The sequence below is a fragment of the Cryptomeria japonica genome, chromosome 3 (assembly GCF_030272615.1).
Source record: "Cryptomeria japonica chromosome 3, Sugi_1.0, whole genome shotgun sequence".
Lineage (NCBI taxonomy): Eukaryota > Viridiplantae > Streptophyta > Pinopsida > Cupressales > Cupressaceae > Cryptomeria > Cryptomeria japonica.
The window spans coordinates 239,845,999-239,865,863 of record NC_081407.1 but is presented as its reverse complement, the minus strand read 5'-3'; the positions used below and the strand labels follow the sequence as shown (position 1 = coordinate 239,865,863).

At 38.3% G+C, this 19,865-nt stretch overlaps 1 protein-coding gene across 1 annotated transcript in view; it reads left to right on the top strand.

The window, feature by feature from the left end:
* The window catches only part of LOC131074376 (uncharacterized), a 56,887-nt gene that overhangs the window by 10,066 nt on the left and 26,956 nt on the right, over positions 1-19,865 (top strand). The window contains exons 2-3 of the mRNA XM_058010985.2: positions 5,026-5,112; positions 5,257-5,415. Of these exons, the coding sequence (XP_057866968.1) occupies positions 5,026-5,112; positions 5,257-5,415 (246 nt within the window). The remainder of the gene's footprint in view (positions 1-5,025; positions 5,113-5,256; positions 5,416-19,865) is intronic.

Sequence of the window (19,865 nt, the reverse complement as noted above, 5' to 3'; positions counted from 1 at the left end):
GCACCACGACTTCTCTCTATCTCTTCACATTTGTGCCAAGGTCGCCAGTTATGGTCAGATCGGCAGATACGTCTAAGGAAAGACTCCCATGAATTGTAGGAAGGGGACTAAGATCCATGTCTAGCAATGATAGGGGTTTTAAAGGATTCAACCCCTTCAATATGCCCAAATTAACTCAATCAGTTGCCCAAAGAAGTAAGACAAACCCTCATGGATCTAACTGATAAGTTTCTACAATATCAGACAACCAACACAAGATGAAAATGCAATTCCTTCACACTGTGAGAAAACTCCATCACATGACCTGCAAGCATTTAATTCCTAACTTCCAAACGCCCAGCACATTGATTTATTTCCTCACATTATGATAGAAATGTATTTTTCAAAGAAATCATGGCAATAGAAATATTTTATCATTTTGCTTTATGCGACCAGCAACTATAAATATTAACTTTAAGTGATCAATTTAAACCAAGAAAGAATTGACCTAAAGCTTGTTTGGTATGTGCAATATATTCAGCTATTAAATTTGTCTCTCATAGACTTCACAAGTTTTGATAAAACCAATCGATGAATCCTTTGTGAGAAATCTAAGTAATTCCTCCAACAATTGGCTAGGGCAAATAGTTCCAACTGCTGAAACCAGCAATCCCTTAGGGTTTTCATCCTAGGGTTTAAGCTCCAAGAAGCTCTCCATAATCAACAAGAGAAAATAATCCAAGCATATCTCAAATCAGCCATAAAACGCTCTTTTATAATAACCCTGGAAGCTTCTGGAAAAACCTTTCAAATTCTCACTCTTTTAATATTTTAATTTAATCTGGGAAATAATAAGCAAATTTATTAAATTCTTTCTTAATTAACCATTAAAGTCACTTTATACAACTTATAAAATTAATTAAATAATATTACCCTTATAATAAGCTTTGTTGGATAAGATTAAATAATTGTTCCAACTATAGCCTACGAGAATTATATAGGCTAATAAGTCCTCCTGGATTACTCGGTGGAAAGGGACATTACAGGAGAAACAACAAAGTAAATGAAAGGTCATAGTTGAGTATACAGAACCTTTCCAGCTTCCATTCCCTTTGGGATTGTTTTAGCTAACAGCTGCAGAAATCTTTAAAAAATTATGATTTATTCTTATTAATTTCCACTTGGCCCTAAAGCCAAGTTTGAGAATTGATCAAACCAAAATTTGACCAAAACATTGCAATTTTTTTGTTTATGTAATGCATTTATGTGTCTTGTTCCCTCATTTCTGCAGCAATTTTTCACAATTTTTATAGAGAAATTTTGAATGAAATTTGACCATATCTTTGACCCTAACCCTATTTTTTCCAATTAAAGACTGATATATTGAAAAATATCTTTATCTGTTGTTTTGCCAAGTTATTTCTAAGAGATATTTTTGCTACTATGCTCTATGGGTCTATAAATATTAAATACCTGTATCAGTTGTGTTGGGACGGTTGAACAAATGCTTGCAGCCTTTACCATGTCAACATTTGGGTTCTACTTAGTGTTCCGTTATCATACAATGTCTTTATCATGTTTTATTATAATGGTTGTAAATTATTTAATAATTGCTTGTTGGCTTTCGGGTAGTTGTAGGAGTCAGTTATAGATGGTTATGTTCTAGTTGGCAACCATCAAGTTCTTTAAATAAATTTTGTGTACTCAAGGAAAGTAGTTTGATACTTGGTTGATGATTTCGAGTCTACTTAGAACTACATGTGAATATAAATTTATTTTAACTACTCTATCTGGTATGCATTGTTATTTATGTTCATTAGTTGAAGTATTAGTTAAATCAGATAGAAGAGTAAACATAGTCTTGTTCTAGCATTATTGCTTGCATTGTGCTCTTATCAGTTCCTAATATACTCTTTATTCTTATTATCACTTAGTATATAGTGTTTCATTGGTCATCATGTTTAAGAATTCATCATGGTAGTGCAATGCATGATAATGCCCTTGTTGGAGGTCACATGTCTGCTGACGTAGAGGAGACAGATCATCTCATCTGCATTCTAGGATCCACATGATCTCTTCTCTTGTCTATTCTCAATCAATATTGATATAATAGACTTTTTTTGTCTATTCTCAATCAATGCTACGTCTGATTGCTTGAATTAAAAAAGTATAAAATAAAAAGTATGTGTATAAAAAAAAGGTCAAAACCTAAAATTTATTGCTGTTGTGAGTGTGCTTTCTCATACTCTTTGTTTCAGCATTAGCATTAGGGTTTGTTTTTGCCTGTTTCCATTTATTTTTTGTTATTGCTGTTTCACCATTAGCATTAGGGTTTTTTGTATGTCCATTTCCATTTATTGTTTATTATTGCTCTTTGCATGTTAATCAGACAATAAACTCCTTGTTTGTTATCAACTTATCTGTATCTTTGTATGTTTCAATGGCCAGATGGATTTCAGGGACAGCAGTCTAAAGAGGCATTTTTTGGGATGAAAATATAATGCTTGTTGATTTGAGTATAGGAGCAATGAAAATAGAATTTTCTGAATCCATTGTTCATTTCTTTTCATTACAACAAAAGACCCAAAGGATACACAATCATAAATGAAAGTGTTATAACTTATAACATGGCACATTTCTTACAACTGTATGCTCTTATTTGACATATGCACAATTTCACTTTACAACTGTTTGCAATCAAACTTTTGCTCATTCCACATCTGCATACTCTCATTATATAATTGTCTGCTCTTCTACAGTTGTTGTTAGATGCAATGACAGTCCCAAAGACACTGAGAGTGGGGGGGTGAATCAGTGTCTAACCGGTGTATGGAATAATTAAATTTATTTATAACTTTGCAACCCAAATCAATGTACCGGTAAATAAGAAATAATGCAGTAAACAGAAATAGCAGAGACAGCATAAGTGCACACCATAACACAAGATATTTTAACGAGGAAACCCGGTGTGGGAAAAACCTCGGTGGGATTTGTGACCCACAATACTTACTCACTGGCCAATATGAATAAATATTACTTACAATAGGGGCCTGCACATGCAGGGAGGCCAACAACCTAGAGCACACTGCTCAATGAAGAGTCTCACTGACTACAATATGGATAATTAAATCCAATACAATGTACTGCTCAAATAGCATCTCTAATGCTTGGTTCAGTACCGGTTTAAGCTCAGTCATATACCATAACCAAAACCTTCGCTGTCCACTGTATCACAATAATTTCCTATTATATTCAACCATGTCTACCACGTCTACCACATCAAAATGACCTATAAGATCTTATACATATATGAGTCTTTACAATATACCAAGTCGGCTTTACAAAAGATAATTATATTTACAATACAATTCGCATAAACAAAACTTGTCACATGTCGGCCTGGGTGCCGGTATACTTTATTGCCGATGTAATCTGGATGCCGGTGAATAAGCCTGCCGGTGCCGGTGCCTGTCGGTGATTGTGTCTGCGATGCCGGTGCATGTAGAATCCTGATACTGGTTGGTTGCCATCAATGACAACATCAACCATATTCTCATTAGAGTGTAGAATGCCAATAGTTGTATGACATCATAGAATTGCCCATTGATGAAAAGGGTAAAACTGTATGTTGCTGTTCACTAGGGGTACATTTTCATTCCATAGTTGTAAACAATCATTCCGCAACTATAAATTTTCATTCCATTGGTGCCTGCATTCACACAATTCTCATTGATGAAAAGAATAAGAAATGTATGTTGTCTTTTCATTTCATTCTACAGTTGTATGCAGTCATTCAGCAATTGTACACTTCAATTCTATAATTGTATGCAGCCACTCAATAGGTTTACACTTGCTTTTGACTGTTGTATGTACTCATATATTTTCTCTTTGTAATGTAGATTTCGCTTTTGTTAAGAAAATTTAAACTTCCGGAGGGGATGTCTGATTGCCCCAGAGACAGTTGAGGGACATCTCATATGTCCCTAGCTGTCCTGGATATGACAAGACATCCAGAGGATATTAGGTCTCTGGATACTGTCTTAGAGATGTGTCATTGATTTCCACAAAGACGGGATGACAAGGGTACGTCCTTTGCCATCCCACTGTCCTTAGGATACTGGGAAGGATGGGGACGGTAGTCAGGGGGTAGTGATTGCATCCCCATGTAATGTAGGTTTCTTTCTTTCAGCTTGTTGGCTTGATTATGTGTGTGCTTTGAGGTGTCTGGTTGTTGTTTGCCATAGATGAGATTTTACTTAATTGCATTTAAAATGGTTTCAAAGTGACATTAAGCTAGTCTATCCTTCTTTGAGCCTTGTTAGTCCTTTCCGAACTTTATTGTGTCAATTTTTATCAGTGTTTCTCTAAGTTTCTGGAAAGGGGGTACATGTAGATGCGGTATATGGACAGCTATTTTTTTGGTCCAAATTATGGGGATGGCAAGGGCATGGCTATTTAAATAACTTAAAAAAACTAAAACACCTGAAATTTTAAAAATTAACTGTGTTGGATTTGCAATGACAAGTGCCCCCCTTTTAGGTTTTTAGCATTTTTTTCTGTAGAAAGTTACCTTTTTTATTTTTATGCACCAAATGGCAGGCTGTCCAGTTCTGAAAAAAGGGATGTTGTCTCCAAGTCCACTAGTCCATGGAATGCCTAGGATATCATCTAGATCCCTAGGTACTCATCCCCCTGGAACACTGTTTTTCATTGCAAATATTCACATTTAATTTATATATTCAACCTTATATTTGGTAAGTATTGTATAACTTCATCTGCTATGAAATTATCTTACCCTTGCTTATTCGTTTTCTAAGCTTTCCAATCTTTCATTTGGAGGATATTGGGTTAGCTGTTTGCATGAATAACCTATGCCTAAACATACTCAAGGGAAAATGGAAGTATTTTGCAAATACTTAGATTATTTCATTAGTGCAGATCAACATGTACTTTGTGCCAGGTCCTTTTTCTGTAAAAGTTAAATTTTCTTCCAGGATATTTCCATTTGTTTTAATGACTTATATCCTATAGTATGTACCCTGACAGGCACCATTTGGATATACAAGGAAGGACGTTTTGCTCATTGGTCTGGGGGTGACTGTTCTTGGATTTGGTCTAAAATATGGATTGGAGGTACCCTAAACGTGCACAAATAATTAATTGCTGGAGTATTGTGTGCTTCAGCTTCTCACTTTTTCAGATTGCAGTGCATGAAGTTGAACTTGCTAACTTTTTGGATTTATTTTTATAATATTTTTGGCTCATTTTGTGGTTCAGTTTATTGGAGTGGATTCTCTTAAGGCAGGGAATGTTGTGCAACTGGTGCTGGTTCTTGGGCTCACTGTTGGTTGGATTCTAACATACATATTCAGGGTTTCAACAAAGGACATGACTTATGCCCAACAGCTCCGTGACTATGAAAATAAAGTATTGGAGGTATGTTGATTTATATCAGCTGATGGCCGCTATTATAACATGTTTCAGGGTTTCAATGAATAATATCTTTTTTTTTCTAATAACTGTTCTTTATTTTTGAATCCATTGATTTATTATGGAGATCTTAATTTCTTTGTAAATTTATTTTAAAATGCATTATAAGATTGTCTGGAAGCCTTAACAGTTCATCTTTTCTTAAGAATTACACCAAGTTCCATATATAATGTGTTTGCTTAAATGGGTAACTGTAATTTGACTATAAGTAAACATTCATTCTGTGTTGGTATACAGGACTCTGGTAAGAGTTCAGACTATTTGTGTTTTATCATAAACAATTATGAAGTGGGCATCAAATTGTATCCTATATGCGTGAGCATCAAATTGTATCCTATATGCGTGAGCATCTGAGTGATTGAGACTCTTCTCCTGTAAAGATGAGGCAACGCCTCGTAGATATCATTCAAGCCATGCTAGGGAATAAAAGTCAAATAATTTTGGGTTTTCATCTGAACCCAAGTCTTTACTACTTGAAATCAAAGGGAAAGACTATAATCACATCAATGTTCCTGTACAAATGTTCCAAGATCATGAATTTGTCTTTTAATTTTCAAATTTTCTTTCATCTATGGTTGGCTCAGTCAGATTTTGTTAGACAATATAATATTATACCTTTGTGAATAAAGGTGTGAAAGAAGCATTGTTTTCTTGTTTGTACAGAAAGCTATTAAAAGGAGGCGTGTACTTAATAAGCTAATTTTGTTACAACCATTAGTTTTCATCAACAACAATGATTTTGTCAAGTATAATCAATAGGACTTGTTTGTCACTTCTGTGTATTGGGACTCTTCACAATGCTTTTTCTTTTGGTTATAGAGGAAAAACAATGTAGAGGAGTAATAATTATAAAGAGCAATATATAAATTATAATATTGGCCAAAAAATCACAATTGGTGGACCCATTGCTTAGCAGGAATATCTAGAGGCTAGGGAAAATCATTCTGTCATCCAATAAGTTTTTGTACCTTGAATTTGAAGTGATGCTTGTACTGATAATAACTAATAAGCATTGAGGGTTGATTTACTCCTGGAAGATAGATTGCATGAGAAATGTTAGGATGTCTTTGTGAACCTGTTGTGACCATTTCACACATCGCCCCATTAAAATGGGGACCCCCTCTTTTTCGCTTCTATCTTGCCTGTTCTTCTCTCTGCTTTTAGGATTTTGAGTAAGTGAGTGAGTCGTTTGGACTAGGGTTAAGCCTTAGGAGTTGCCTTTTGATATTTTCAAGCCGAGTCCAGTCTAATTTTGAAAGATTATTAAGCATCCTCACGGAGATTGCAATTTTGAAATAGGATGAGCCTGCCAGGAAGTCAAGTATGTCTCAGGATGGGTCCAGTTAAGATTTTGAGGGCAAATTCAAGTTAGGTCTTAGGGTTAGCATTTTAATGATGGAATTATACATTTTGTCTGGGCAAACTCTAACCAAATTTTGGAAGGAAGGTGACCAATTCCTGGACTTGAAGATGACTTAGCCCTGCATGATGGAGTGATCTGAAGACGTAAATTTTTTATATTTTGGCTTATAAGGGCAAAATCGCTCCTGTCCCTCTCTCAGGGACCAGGGCGAAAGTGATATTTTATGCATCTTGGTTATTGACTTGTTTTAATTGTTTTATGTAGGGTCGCCAGGGGATACAATTGGACGTGAATTGAAGATTTTGAAGATTTTGAAGACTCAAAAATGACAAGTTTTTAAAGTTTAAGCCCAAATCGCTCCTGTCCTTCACTGAAGGACCAAGGCGAAATGGATTACTTAGATCGTTTTGGGCCTCATTTGATCAAACTGAAGCATCAAGGATGCAATGAAGGATGAAATGAGCATGAAGGAGTATCCAGACTTAGTCGTTGGCAATGAAAGATTGAACTTTTGGCCCAGCAAGGACAAATCGCTCCTGTCCCTCACCCAGGGACCAGAGCGATTTTCTTCAGAGCATACCTTCTTGGACTTTTTGGATTTGGACTTTTGTTCATAGCTTGCAAAATGATGGTATTTTCCCCAGCAAAGGAAATTTGAGATGAAAATTATAAAGATTTGACCTTGAGGACCAAAATCGCTCCTATCCCTCACTGAAGGACTGGGGCTTGTTTTTCAAAGTTGCACTGTTCTTGCAGGATCAAGACAATTTTATGATTGGAAGAGATCAAGGAGGGCATGTCTTGTCCATTGAATATAATTTGAGTAATCGACAAGCAAGGAAATATGCTAAGATGACAAAATCGCTCTTGTGCCTCACTGAAGGACCGGAGCTTGAATTCCAAGTTTGCCTTATCCTTGCAAGATTTAAATGATTTCGCGGTTTGAGAAGGACAAGGAAAGTATGTTTTGCTCATTGAATATAACTTGAATGGACCACAATGGAGAAAATCGATCCAAATTGGCTAAGGCGCTCCTGTCCCTCTCTCAAGGACCAAGGCGATTTTTAAAGGAAGCTCCTGTCCCTCTCCCAGGGACCAGAGCGATTTTCCCTCAAGACAAGTTTTTGGCAAAGGAAAAGCAAGTTTTTCGTTTGAGAGGAGTAAAGGAAGGCATAATCGATCCATTGAAGATAATTTTGAAAGTTTGCAAAACACAAGTGGAGCCTATAATGGCCAAGGCGCTCCTGTCCCTCACCCAGGGACCAGGGCGAAAAATGCATTATCAAGTCTTCCCGTCGAATCCAGGCCAAGGCACATGATGGCGATGATATTTGGAATGCTTCAAAGAAGAATGAAGTTACAAAAAACCACAAAACTTGATGAAATTGGCTAAGGCGCTCCTGTCCCTCTCCCAGGGACCAGAGCGAAATCTTCAAATTTGCCTGATTGCCTAACATTTCGGAGTGCTACTTTCGTTTGCAAGACTCAAGATGGATTAAGGAACAATGTTTTACGCCTTGAAGATAATTAGATATTGATATGATTAAGGATTTGTGCCATGGACTAAAGATTGCTCCTGTCCTTCACTGGAGGACCAGGGCGATTTCTATAGAATCAATCATTCCTTTCCAAAACCACGTCAAGGCGAGATGATGCAAAGTGAGAAATGTCTTTAAGAAGATAATGAACGAGGAATTAACCTCAAAATCAACAATTTTAAGCTCAAAAGCAAAAAATTGCTCCTGTCCTTCACTGAAGGACCAGGGCGAATATCCTTGGAAGAGCTCATTTTGTCTTGGAGAAACGAGTTAGGCATGCATAGAACAAACGAGGAAGATCATTGATTGCCCTGCAACGTGAATTGGCGATTGGAAAAGACAAGGACCAAGGCTAAAATGCATGGGCGCTCCTGTCCCTCTCGCAGGAACCAGAGCGATGTTGTTGATGTCCCAAATACCTCCCATGCTTAGGCGCCAATATTTTTGTGAATTACATTAAATGCCAAATTCGTTAAAAGGCTTAAAATATTTTAATTAAATTGGCATTTAATAAGTTCGCATAAGACATTTAATAATTAATTTAAGCCTTTTAAAAAAATCGAAATTTTAATTGCAAAGGCATTTAAATTAATTATTATTAAATTAAATAAAAAGGGAGCGCTTGGGATATTATTTTAATATTTTTATAAAGGTCGGCCTCCTCTTTTATTTAATTTTTATTTATTTTTTGCCTATTTTCCAAGTCGGCCTATGGGCAATTGCAATAATAAGCGCCTATATAAAGGAGGTATTTTGATGCATTTTAATCCATCATTCAATCATTTATTTAAATGCGATTTGGAGAAGCAATAGAGGTGCGAATTTTGATCCAAGAAGAAGTGCGAATTTCAATCCAAGAGGGAGTGCGAACTTTGTTGGAGGTTAGAGGTGGAGCGAGTTTTCCTCAAGGCGTTGAAGACCCAAAGGGTGGTGAAGTTGATGAAGGAGGCGCATTTGCTAGAAGACTTCGATCTTCATTTTGCCTAGCGAATTTCTTAATTTTTGCATCATTTTTTTTAGAGCTAGTTCTCAAAGAGAGGTATGGCAAGATCTCCCTTGTTCAAATTTTGAAATTTTGAATTTCCAATTGCATAATCGTATTTAGGAAATGATAATTCAAAGATTTATCATGAAGTTTGCTAAATTTAAAGCTTAAATCCAATCTATATTTCTACGTTCCAAGGTATATTGCTCATTATGAAATGTTGTGTAGGTGTCAAGATGGCGACCCCAAAGGTAGGAGCATCCACCAGTCGTCCAGCCCTTATGAAGGAAGATCAAAGGAATGAAGAAATGGAGACCAAGATCGTGTCAAAATGGAGCAACATTGGAGATATCAACCTAGGAAACTTCAGTGTGAAGAAGTTTCGAGAGGTCCCTTACATTGGAAAGCCATCACCTGTCGCAAGGAGAATAATTGAAAGTGGCATTATCAAGGCGGCCGGCTTCCCTCCAGCAATCCAGTGCCATGAGCTGATGATCGAGTGTGCCCACCATTATGACCCACAGTCAAGATCGATCGTGTCCAAGGAAGGAAGCACTTTGGCTTATCTTTCAGATGAGGCTATCAGTGAAGCTCTCCATCTGCCAGAACATAAAGATATGATTTACAAAAGCTTGGAAGGATCTAGATCCATGTACGAAGATGATCTAGACACTTGCTTGAGCATCATTAACAAGAATTGGTTACTCAAAAGTCGTCCTCGCCTGAGCAAGATTCCCAACACACCACATAGGATCGACTTCCAGGAGGAGTACAGAGATTTGATAACCTTACTTAATCGAGTTACAGGGGCTACTCAAGCCTTCTATTTTGAGAAGTGGATGTTCTTCTTCATCCAAGTGATAGTTCAAGAAAAAGGAACAATTCATTGGGCTAGAATTATTAGCCATTGCTTGGACGTGCAGTTGAGAAGACTGAAGGCTACTAAATCCTTCCACATGAGCTCGTACATCATGTATGCCTTGATCAGGAGTTTTGAATATGCAGGACTACCTCACAGAGGAGCGATTGGAAGAGGACCTGGAGAAGTCAGAGTTTGTGACTCTTATGTTCATTTGCATCATCCACCTGGGAATAACTACAAGTTAGTCAATGATACTTTCACGATGAACATCACTAGGACACTGCAAGGCGGGATTCACAATCGGCTATCTCAAGAGGCACAAGAACTTGTAAAGAGGTATGGTGCTTGGTTTATCCAATTCCAGAAGTTTACATATATTAGAGTTCATGGGTGTCCTTCACCTCCATATATGTTGCCAAGATATCCGACAGACAGGATAGTACTACTTGAGGTAACTAGGCAACTGGCAGCTTATGCGAAGGCATTCAGACATAGGCATGGAAATGGGATTCCTGTACCTATCATACTAGGAAATTCAGTTGAGGTATGTCCTAATGCTCCAACTTTAGATGATGCAGAAAGAGAGTTGGCCTTATATTCATTTTCATTCTTTTCATTGAGGGAGAATTTTGATCCTTATGGGTATATAGAAGAGACAGTTGGTAGAAAATACAAGCATGAATGTTAGGTAGAGGACTTTTGGATGAATCTCTCAGGTGATTTAGAAGTAAAAAGAAAGATGCATTCCAGATTGCCTTTGGATTTCATCAGGAAATGCAAAGTTTATAGAGTGGCCGATCAAGCTCAGGACAGTGGCAGGCACCTCCAGTCATCCTATGATAGAGAGGACAAGGCAGTAAAGATAGATTGGAATGAACCCAAGGTTGTGGACTTAAAAACTTTGATGGCCCCAGTTTTGTCCTGTACTCGCAGATGGGTTGATGTGCAACATCAAAAGTTGAGAGAGCAAAACATACCTATGACTTTTACTTTGGAAGAAAGGTCGGCAGAAGGAGCAAGCGCGAGTGAAGTTCATCCTCATCCTAGAAGCACAAGCGAAGGCAATCCTCACCCCAGAAGCGTAAGTGAAGGCAATCCTCATCATAGAGGTGCGAAGAGGAAGGAAAGACCTGAGAAAAGGGAATCTTCCAAGAAGAAGCAAGAGGCCAATCGAGATCGCTCATCCGGCACATCTTCTCAACAAGAGAAGAGGACACTTGAAGTGGAGGAATCTATGGAATCAATGGTTCAGAATGATAAACATGAAGAAGGACATGCATCTCAACGTTCATCAAGTCAATCTCCCCAAGTCAATGAGCTACATGAAGACAAGAATGATGATGAAGCGACATCTCCTCTCCGGAAAGAAGAGCCACTACCTAAAGAAATACAAGTTAGAGAGACAAGGTTCGCCATTCTAGATTGGTTGAAGGAGAGACTAACAAGGGTGATTCTGATCGAAGACGAAGATAATGTGATTGATTTAGATAGCCTTGTTGGAAATTCTCAGGGACTAACAGAAAAGAAGAAGGCCACCAAGATGTCCAAGATGATCAGAGATGAGACAGGGTCCAGGAAGTTGCAGATAGCTACACTGGCAGTGGACAAATATGAAGGTGAGATCCTTGCAGAAGAGTATGATGTAGAAACATTTGAGCTTGGTCCACTCACAGCCGAGTAGACACTAGATGAGGCCATTGATTCATTTGAGGCACTTAAAAACAAGCTTAGAGGAGAAATGGAAAAGAATAGAAAACTTGAGAGAGAGGTCGATGCTTGGAGAGGCTACTTTAGCCACCTCAGTCAGCCTTTGGGACGTCAGGATCCAGCAGTATCTCCTGTGCAAGCACTTCCCCTTGAATCAGTTGGTGAAGTAGAGAAAGTTAAGAGCTTGGTCCAGCTTATGAGCTCTTGGATTGACAAATCCCATACAATTGCCATTGAGTTTGCAACAAGAATGATGCAGACCATTCATCGGGCTATCCAGGTCCTTGAAATCATCCACAACCTAATGATAACAGTAGCCGCCTTTGCTCATACTAAAGATGTTATCATTCCTGTTCTTCAAGTAATCAGGCAAACACCAAGGAAGACCTTAGCACAAGAAAAGATAATGGATGGAGGAGCTCATAATTTACTCCAGTGGTCTACTTTACTCCAGATGAAGGAAGTTCTTTTCGAGGACACCAGCGCCAAATGCAATCAAGTGGAGGAGGTCATCCATCCAATCCAGGACAAGGTGTTTGGGGTGTTATGTACTATTCTTGGCAGAAGGATCGAAGTTGAGACAGATGTGGATCTTTGAGAGTTGGAAGAAAGGGTCAAGGTCATCTTTTGCAAAGATGAGAATGTTATTACAGATGAGCAAAGAGATCAAATGTTTGCTACTATGCTCCTGATTGAGAAAATCAAGGAACTCGAACCTGAATGGGACGCAGCTCTTCTCAAGGCCTTTGATCAGATCATTCACTTGGAGGAACGAATGAGGAATCTTCCCGAGATTCCTATTGTTGAGATTGAGGGAATCATGTCCAGATTCATTGCATATGCTAAAAAGGAGCATTGGAAAGGGAATAAGGTTCTAGAAGAGAGGTTGTTATAGATGACATGGCACCTCAATTATCATTGGTCTATGTTTCCTAGATTTTTGTGCCAAATTAAATATTTGGCTATGCATTTAATATTGTTCAATAAAAAGGGAACTTTTGTAATAAAACCCTAATTAGGGTTTAGGTGTCAGAATCTCAGCCGTTGATCTTCTTTTGATCTGGGCCGTTCATTGTAATTGAGGGCTATATATACCCTCATTCATTTTCATTTTGTAATTAGAAATAGTGAGCAATAAGAAATAGTTAGAAGATTAGAGTTTTTGGAGAGAAGAAAGTTATTTTGTAGCAAGATTGAGTTTTGAAGAAAGAATTTCAAGCAATTGTTGCCTATTTTGGCTTTGAGATCAATAAAATATTGAAGTTATGGTGTTTTATTGCAATTCTTGTGGCTATCTTCATGGTTGTTTACTTTCTTGAATCATTCTCAGTCGAAGTAGTATTTAAGTTTGAAGGACTAAGTGTTGGGCTTGATTTTGGTGAGATTCACGTTCCAAACCACTAGCTTCTTACTGATTGTAGGAACGCCTTGTGTGGTCAACTGGAAAGACTTGAATTGCTTAAACCTTCAATCGTGATTGAGCTTTGGATATGTGCCTTTGTGGTAGTGTCAATGATCCTTGATGAATTGAAAAATCATTTGTTACCTTAGAAGATCGCATCAATTTCAGTTAGGTTGTTATTTCATGGCAATATTGAAATTGGTAGAATCTTGCCAAGTCTAGCCTACATTAGGTCATTCTTAGGATTATATTAGAATTTATCCCTTGCAAACTCTACCCTTTGGTCTTTTTTGAGAACTTGTTAGTTTAGAGAAATCTTGTTCCTACAGCTTGGAGGACGTAAGGCCCCTTGATGAAACAACATTCACAACGACCACTGGTGCTTATCCACACGTAGAGACCCTACATAAAAGAACATTGGAGTCACCCTGATTGATCCTTTTTTGCGACATCTTCAGCAATCAGAGGCTTTATTCAAGAGAGGATAAGGTACCCTTGGGTATTTTATTCTGTGTATGATTGTGTACAAAATACACGTCAACAGAACCCAAGAAGTGCAGTTATGAGATTTGCAAGCCCAGTGAATGTCTTTTGAGGAGGACCATCGCGTAATAAGTGTTGGTAATTGTAAGTTGCTGTGTGTTAAATGGGAGCAAACACTGTTTATATTGAGGTTAAAATTTTGAGTTGAGTTGGCAGAGGGAATGACTTGACCTTGGTAGCTGATGTGAAAACATATTTCAGTGTAGTTTTGTATATTTAGAATATATTGAGTTTTCCAATGATTAAATTTCTTTTGGCATGGAAGGGTCTATTGATGTTTTTGAAAGGATAGCATTAAGGGAAGCAATCTATATCAGTTATGCAGGAGCATTTCGTCCCTGGAGTTAGTCTTAACTTAGCACTGAAATCAACAATGTCTACTCTCTATTTAAATAATGTTACCAAGCTAACGAGAAGATTATGCATTCTTGTTTATATATTCCCTTAACATTCATTCATTTTTTTATGAATTGTGATTGTTTTGTTTCTATGGACTGTCTCTTCAGAGAATTGAAGATGTAATCAAGTTGCTGAACCCGTGTGATGGTTTGTAGTTGAAGGAGAGCCCACAAGCTTCTGCAATCCCACTCTAAGCCAAATACCTTCCAAATCCAAGCCCAAACAAGCCTCCAAGAATCCAAGCCAAAAGAATGGAACCCGTGAACAATCACAGGCATTCCATTAAAACATGAAAAGCTCTAGAATCCCTAATCCTCCAACCAATAGGATTATTCCTTTTTGGAATATTTTTCCCCTATCCTATAGTTTTCAAAATCATTTGCCCATTCGAAATCCACCAATGGGAGAATAGGGTAGGTGAGGAAAATGAAAATTTAATATAAGATATAAGTGGGATTAATTTATTTTATATCCCAAGTATATTATTCAACTATATAAATATTAATGCACAAACTATAGTCTACTTAGGAAATAATATTCAATCCACCATAGGCTATAATTAATTTAATTAAATAATCACAAGGGAAGAACATAATTAAATAAATCATGCACTAAACAATCTAATTTACCGGTTCGGGTTCGAAGAACCCGGTACGCCGGTACAGCAAAATTTTGAAAAGGGGTTTGGGTTCGTTAGTACACAAACATGTAAATTATATATATATGCAACCTATAAGCATGAATTAAGATTAGCATGTCACATAGCATCATATAAATAACAAAACCAACATAAACTTGTAATCATAGCATCATGATCATACCATAACAACATCATATACATCAAGTTTAATATCAAAATGATAAAATATTCAAATATCATTGTTTCAACTTTCAACAATTTAAAGTTTGATCATTAAATGGATTCTCTAATGGGGGTTTGGGGCAACGCCCCCAACGGGGTCAAGGGGCAGCGCCCCTCACGGGGGTCTGGGGGCAGCGCCCTTAGTGGGGTCAAGGGGCAGAGCCCTTTGCGGGGTCGAGGGGCAGCGCCCCCGCCGCCAACACCAAATCACAGCCTTCAAACCCACACGGAACTCCATGGCATGCATCAATTTTCTGCTTTTTTAAGACGTCTAATTTTCTGCTTTTTTAGGTTATAACTTTCACTTTTTACAAGGCGGAATTGAAAAAAAAATAAAATTTGCATTGTTTTTTGACTTTAAGGACCGCCCAGCCGCTCGGGTTCGACTGGGTTCGACCCTAGTCGAACCCACTCTGGGTTTTTCAAACCTTGGTCGAACCCAGGTTGAACCGAACCCGTCCCACGGACCCAGTCGAACCCGGACCCGTACCAGGGGGGCCCAGAGGCGAACCCGATAACCTAGTAAACAATTAAATACTCAAACCAATAAAATATTAAACATTAATTAAATAATTAGACTATAGTCATCAACCAATAATTAATTAAATAGTCCTCAAATAAATATCTATTATTAATTAAATAAATACTATATATCTAAAATCATAAGTCAAATAATCAAATGCTCAAATAGCTAAAATCAAATAATAAAAAATAAATATTACTAACTATTAAATCGTGCATCAAATAATCAAATAGTCAACCACAGCATAAATAATCACATAGCCAAATAGCTCAACCATCACTTACATACTCACAAAACTGAAAGAGCTAAGCTGACAATTGACATGACAAATTGCACCTGGTGATGACTTAGACCTAGAGTATGTGAAGGGAACCTGTGCCACCTCTGAAACCACATATTACCATTGGGATTAGAGACACGCTCGCACATGTGAAGCTAGGAGGAACTCGCACCTGTGAAGCCAGGAGGAATAGGTGTCTGGTACCTGCAAGTCCTGCAACCGCAAAGCGATAAAACATATATATATATATATATATGGCAAGCAAGTGGTAGAATTTCACAACGACACATCCTGCTCACAATGAGTGATGTGACGTTGATTCTACGACGAGGACAGTCAAACAATAACAGACACACCATAAAATCATCTCATCATATAAGTCCATGAAATAGGGTTAGTACATCTATGATAACCTCAATTACATAATTAACACTACCCTCAATATCAACTAATGCATAGTCAATGTAATCCATCAATATAGATAGGGCATATAAATCATCAAGTATGTGAATACATATGGAATCCATCAAATCACATATATCCATCAAGTCATATGATCAATAATGATAGTACCATCATCCATATAAATCATCAAAGTAGCATGGGTCCACATAATGTCTAATCATCAAAATAGGCATCTGAAACGCAGTTAGAATCGTAATCCCAATTCAATCATCAAATAGAAACATAGATAAGTCTATTTGAATGACACCAACGACAGGTCAAGGATAGGCACTACAAAAAGCGTCTCTAGATGGCTCCTCATTGAGGACCACAAACATAAATCCTTTACTGTTGATGTATGTAGCTAGGTCGGAGCCCTTCTAGTGCCGACCTAGCTCACCTAGCGTGTATGAGGCCTTGCTGACCTTAGAAGACATTAATAGTCGAGCCCTCATTGGACGTCATATGTAACTTGCAATCATCTCTCACATGTAACTTGTAATTAATTATGACCTATTCCTCTTGGCGCCAAAGTTGACAAGGCCGACTTAAGTGATTTGGGATGCTAGCAGCACATATATATGCAAAGTCAATACCATTGTAAACACATACTCAAGCAACTACTTCTGTGATCTGCGAAGCATAATTCAAGGACAGCAAACCGTCATTGAGCAGCAAATTATCTTATATTGCTGACGAACTGTTCTTAAGGTCAAGTGAACTACCATTGAGGGCAGCAAACCTTACCCTAGGTGCAGCAACTGTTCTTTCTGTCAGCGATCATCATTGGAAGGTCAGCGATCTCCTTATTGAAGACAACGAACACCTTCTTGTGGTCAGCGAACATCATTTGAAGACTGAATTATCATTGGTGACTGTGATCTTCATTCTAAGGCTGCGAACTTCATCTCTGAGTCAGCAAACCTACTTGTGAGAGCAACCACTCTATTCTCAGAGATAAGTGCATCATTGTGTATGCTGTTCTTCTGTGCATATCTTACTGGTCTTAATTGCTTCAAGTGTTGAAGCATGTTGTAATTACCTCTGATTATTGCATAATAAAGATCTGAGATTAGTTGCTGGGTTTTACCTCCCAGAGGGAGGTTTTCCCAGGGTGGTTTGGTGTTCTTTGTGTGCATTGATTTGTCTATCTGTTATTATTATCTAATTTGCTACAGACTGATCCTAAACTTAACATGGTATCAGAGCTTGGTTCGAATTGATTGTGATCAGATTGTTAGCAGCACTCCACCTCCTTCTCGCCATTTCCAGCATTGAAGATGGTGACTGGTTTAAAAGTTGAAGATAGGCTTGACGGAGCTTTGAACTTCACCTCGTGGAAGGCTAGAGTTCTTATTGCACTTGAAGAGAATGATCTACTTCAGTTTGTAGAAGGAAAAGATCAGCCTGAGCCTAAAGATCAAGAGGAGAAACTCCAATTCAAGAATAATGCAGTCAAAGCCAAGAAGATCCTGATTAACTCCATGAAGGATCATCTTGTTCCTATCATCTCCAAGATGTCTTCAGCTAGAGATATGTTCAAAACATTAGAAGGGATGTATGAGATCAACAACACAAGTAGAGCACTTGCATTGAGGCAGCAACTTCACCAAGTCAAGATGGCAAAGGGAGAATCAGTCATATCCTTCTTCATGAAGATTGCAGAATTGAGAGATCAGCTTAGTGCCATTGGAGATGAAGTTGTGGACAAGGATCTTGTCATGCTAGCGTTGAATGGCCTCCCTCACTCTTGGGAGCCATTTATCCAAGGCATAAGTGGGAGATCCAAATTTCCCAAATTTGATCGCCTTCGTGCTGATTGTATTCAAGACGAGTCAAGGTTGATATCAAGAGGAATTGAGCATGATCATTATGATGTGGAAAATCAAGTCCTTGCTACACACACTTCTATGGAAACAGGCAAAAGAAGAAAGAGGGATAGAGATAGAGGTCTAGATCCTATTCCAAAAAAGGACTTATCTCACATTCAATGTTTTAGGTGTGACAAGTATGGTCACATTGCTCGAGAGTGCAAATCTAGGTCTACTCTAGCTTCTTCTGTGGAAGTTGACATAGGGACACCTCAGGAGGAGCCAAGGTCAAATGTCAACTCAGAAGGGTTCTTGTTCTAAAAGGAGGAAATGTCATTTTTTCAGCTTCAGAGGGAGCCTGACATTTTCAGCTTTAGAGGGAGCCTGACATTTCAGCTTCAAAGGGAGCCACGTTATCATGAAGACTTGGTTAATGAGTTCTTCTCTGTGAGGGAGAAATTCGAGGTGCAATCCCTTGTTAATGAGTTCTTCTCTGTGAGGGAGAAGTTCGAGGTGCAATCCCTTGTTAATGAGTTCTTCTCTGTGAGGGAGAAGTTCGAGGTGCAATCCCTTGTTAATGTTTTCTTCCCTGCGAGAGAAGTTTGAGGTAAAAGCCCTTGTTCCACCCTTTGCGAGTAGGCATGGTGGATGTCATGGAAGAAATTCCATGTACTTGTCTTTTTCCACCCTCTGCGAGTAGGTATGGTGGACCCACCCTCTACGAGTAGGCATGGTGGATGTTATGATTTAGCACTTGTGCTTGTTCACCCTCTGGGAGCAGCTATGGTGAACGTCATCCATGGGAGTTGTATTCATTTGCATTTTTCATGGGAGCAGCCATGTATCTCCGATCTTGAGAAGGTCTCCTCCCTAGCTAAGAGGGAGTGTTGATGTATGTAGCTAGGTCGGAGCCCTTCTGGGGCCAACCTAGCTCACCTAGCATGTATGAGGCCCTGTCGGCCTTAGAAGACATTAATAGTCGGGCCCTAATTGGGCGTCATATGTAACTTGTGGTATATGTAACTTGTAATCATCTCTCGCATGTAACTTGTAATTAATTATGATCTATTCCTCTTGGCGCCAAAGTTGACAAGGCCGACTTAAGTGATTTGGGATGCTAGCGGCAAATATATATGCAAAGACAATAGCATTCTAAACACATACTCAAGCAACCACTTCTGTGATCTGCGAAGCATAATTTAAGGACAGCAAACCATCATTGAGCAGCGAATTATCTTCTATTGCTGGTGAACTGTTCTTAAGGTCAAGCGAACTACCATTGAGGGCAGCAAACCTTACCCTAGGTGCAGCAATTGTTCTTTCTGTCAGCGATCATCATTGGAAGGTCAGCGATCTCCTTATTGAAGACAGCGAACACCTTCTTGTGGTCAGCGAACATCATTTGAAGACTGTGAATTATCATTGGTGACAGCGATCTTCATTCTAAGGCTGTGAACTTCATCTCTGAGTCAGCGAACCTACTTGTGACAGCAACCACTCTATTCTCAGAGATAAGTGCATCATTGTGTATGTTGTTCTTCTGTGCATATCTTACTGGTCTTAATTGCTTCAAGTGTTGAAGCATATTGTAATTACCTCTGATTATTGCATGATAAAGATCTGAGATTAGTTGCTGGGTTTTTCACCTCCCAGAGGAAGGTTTTCCTAGGGTAGTTT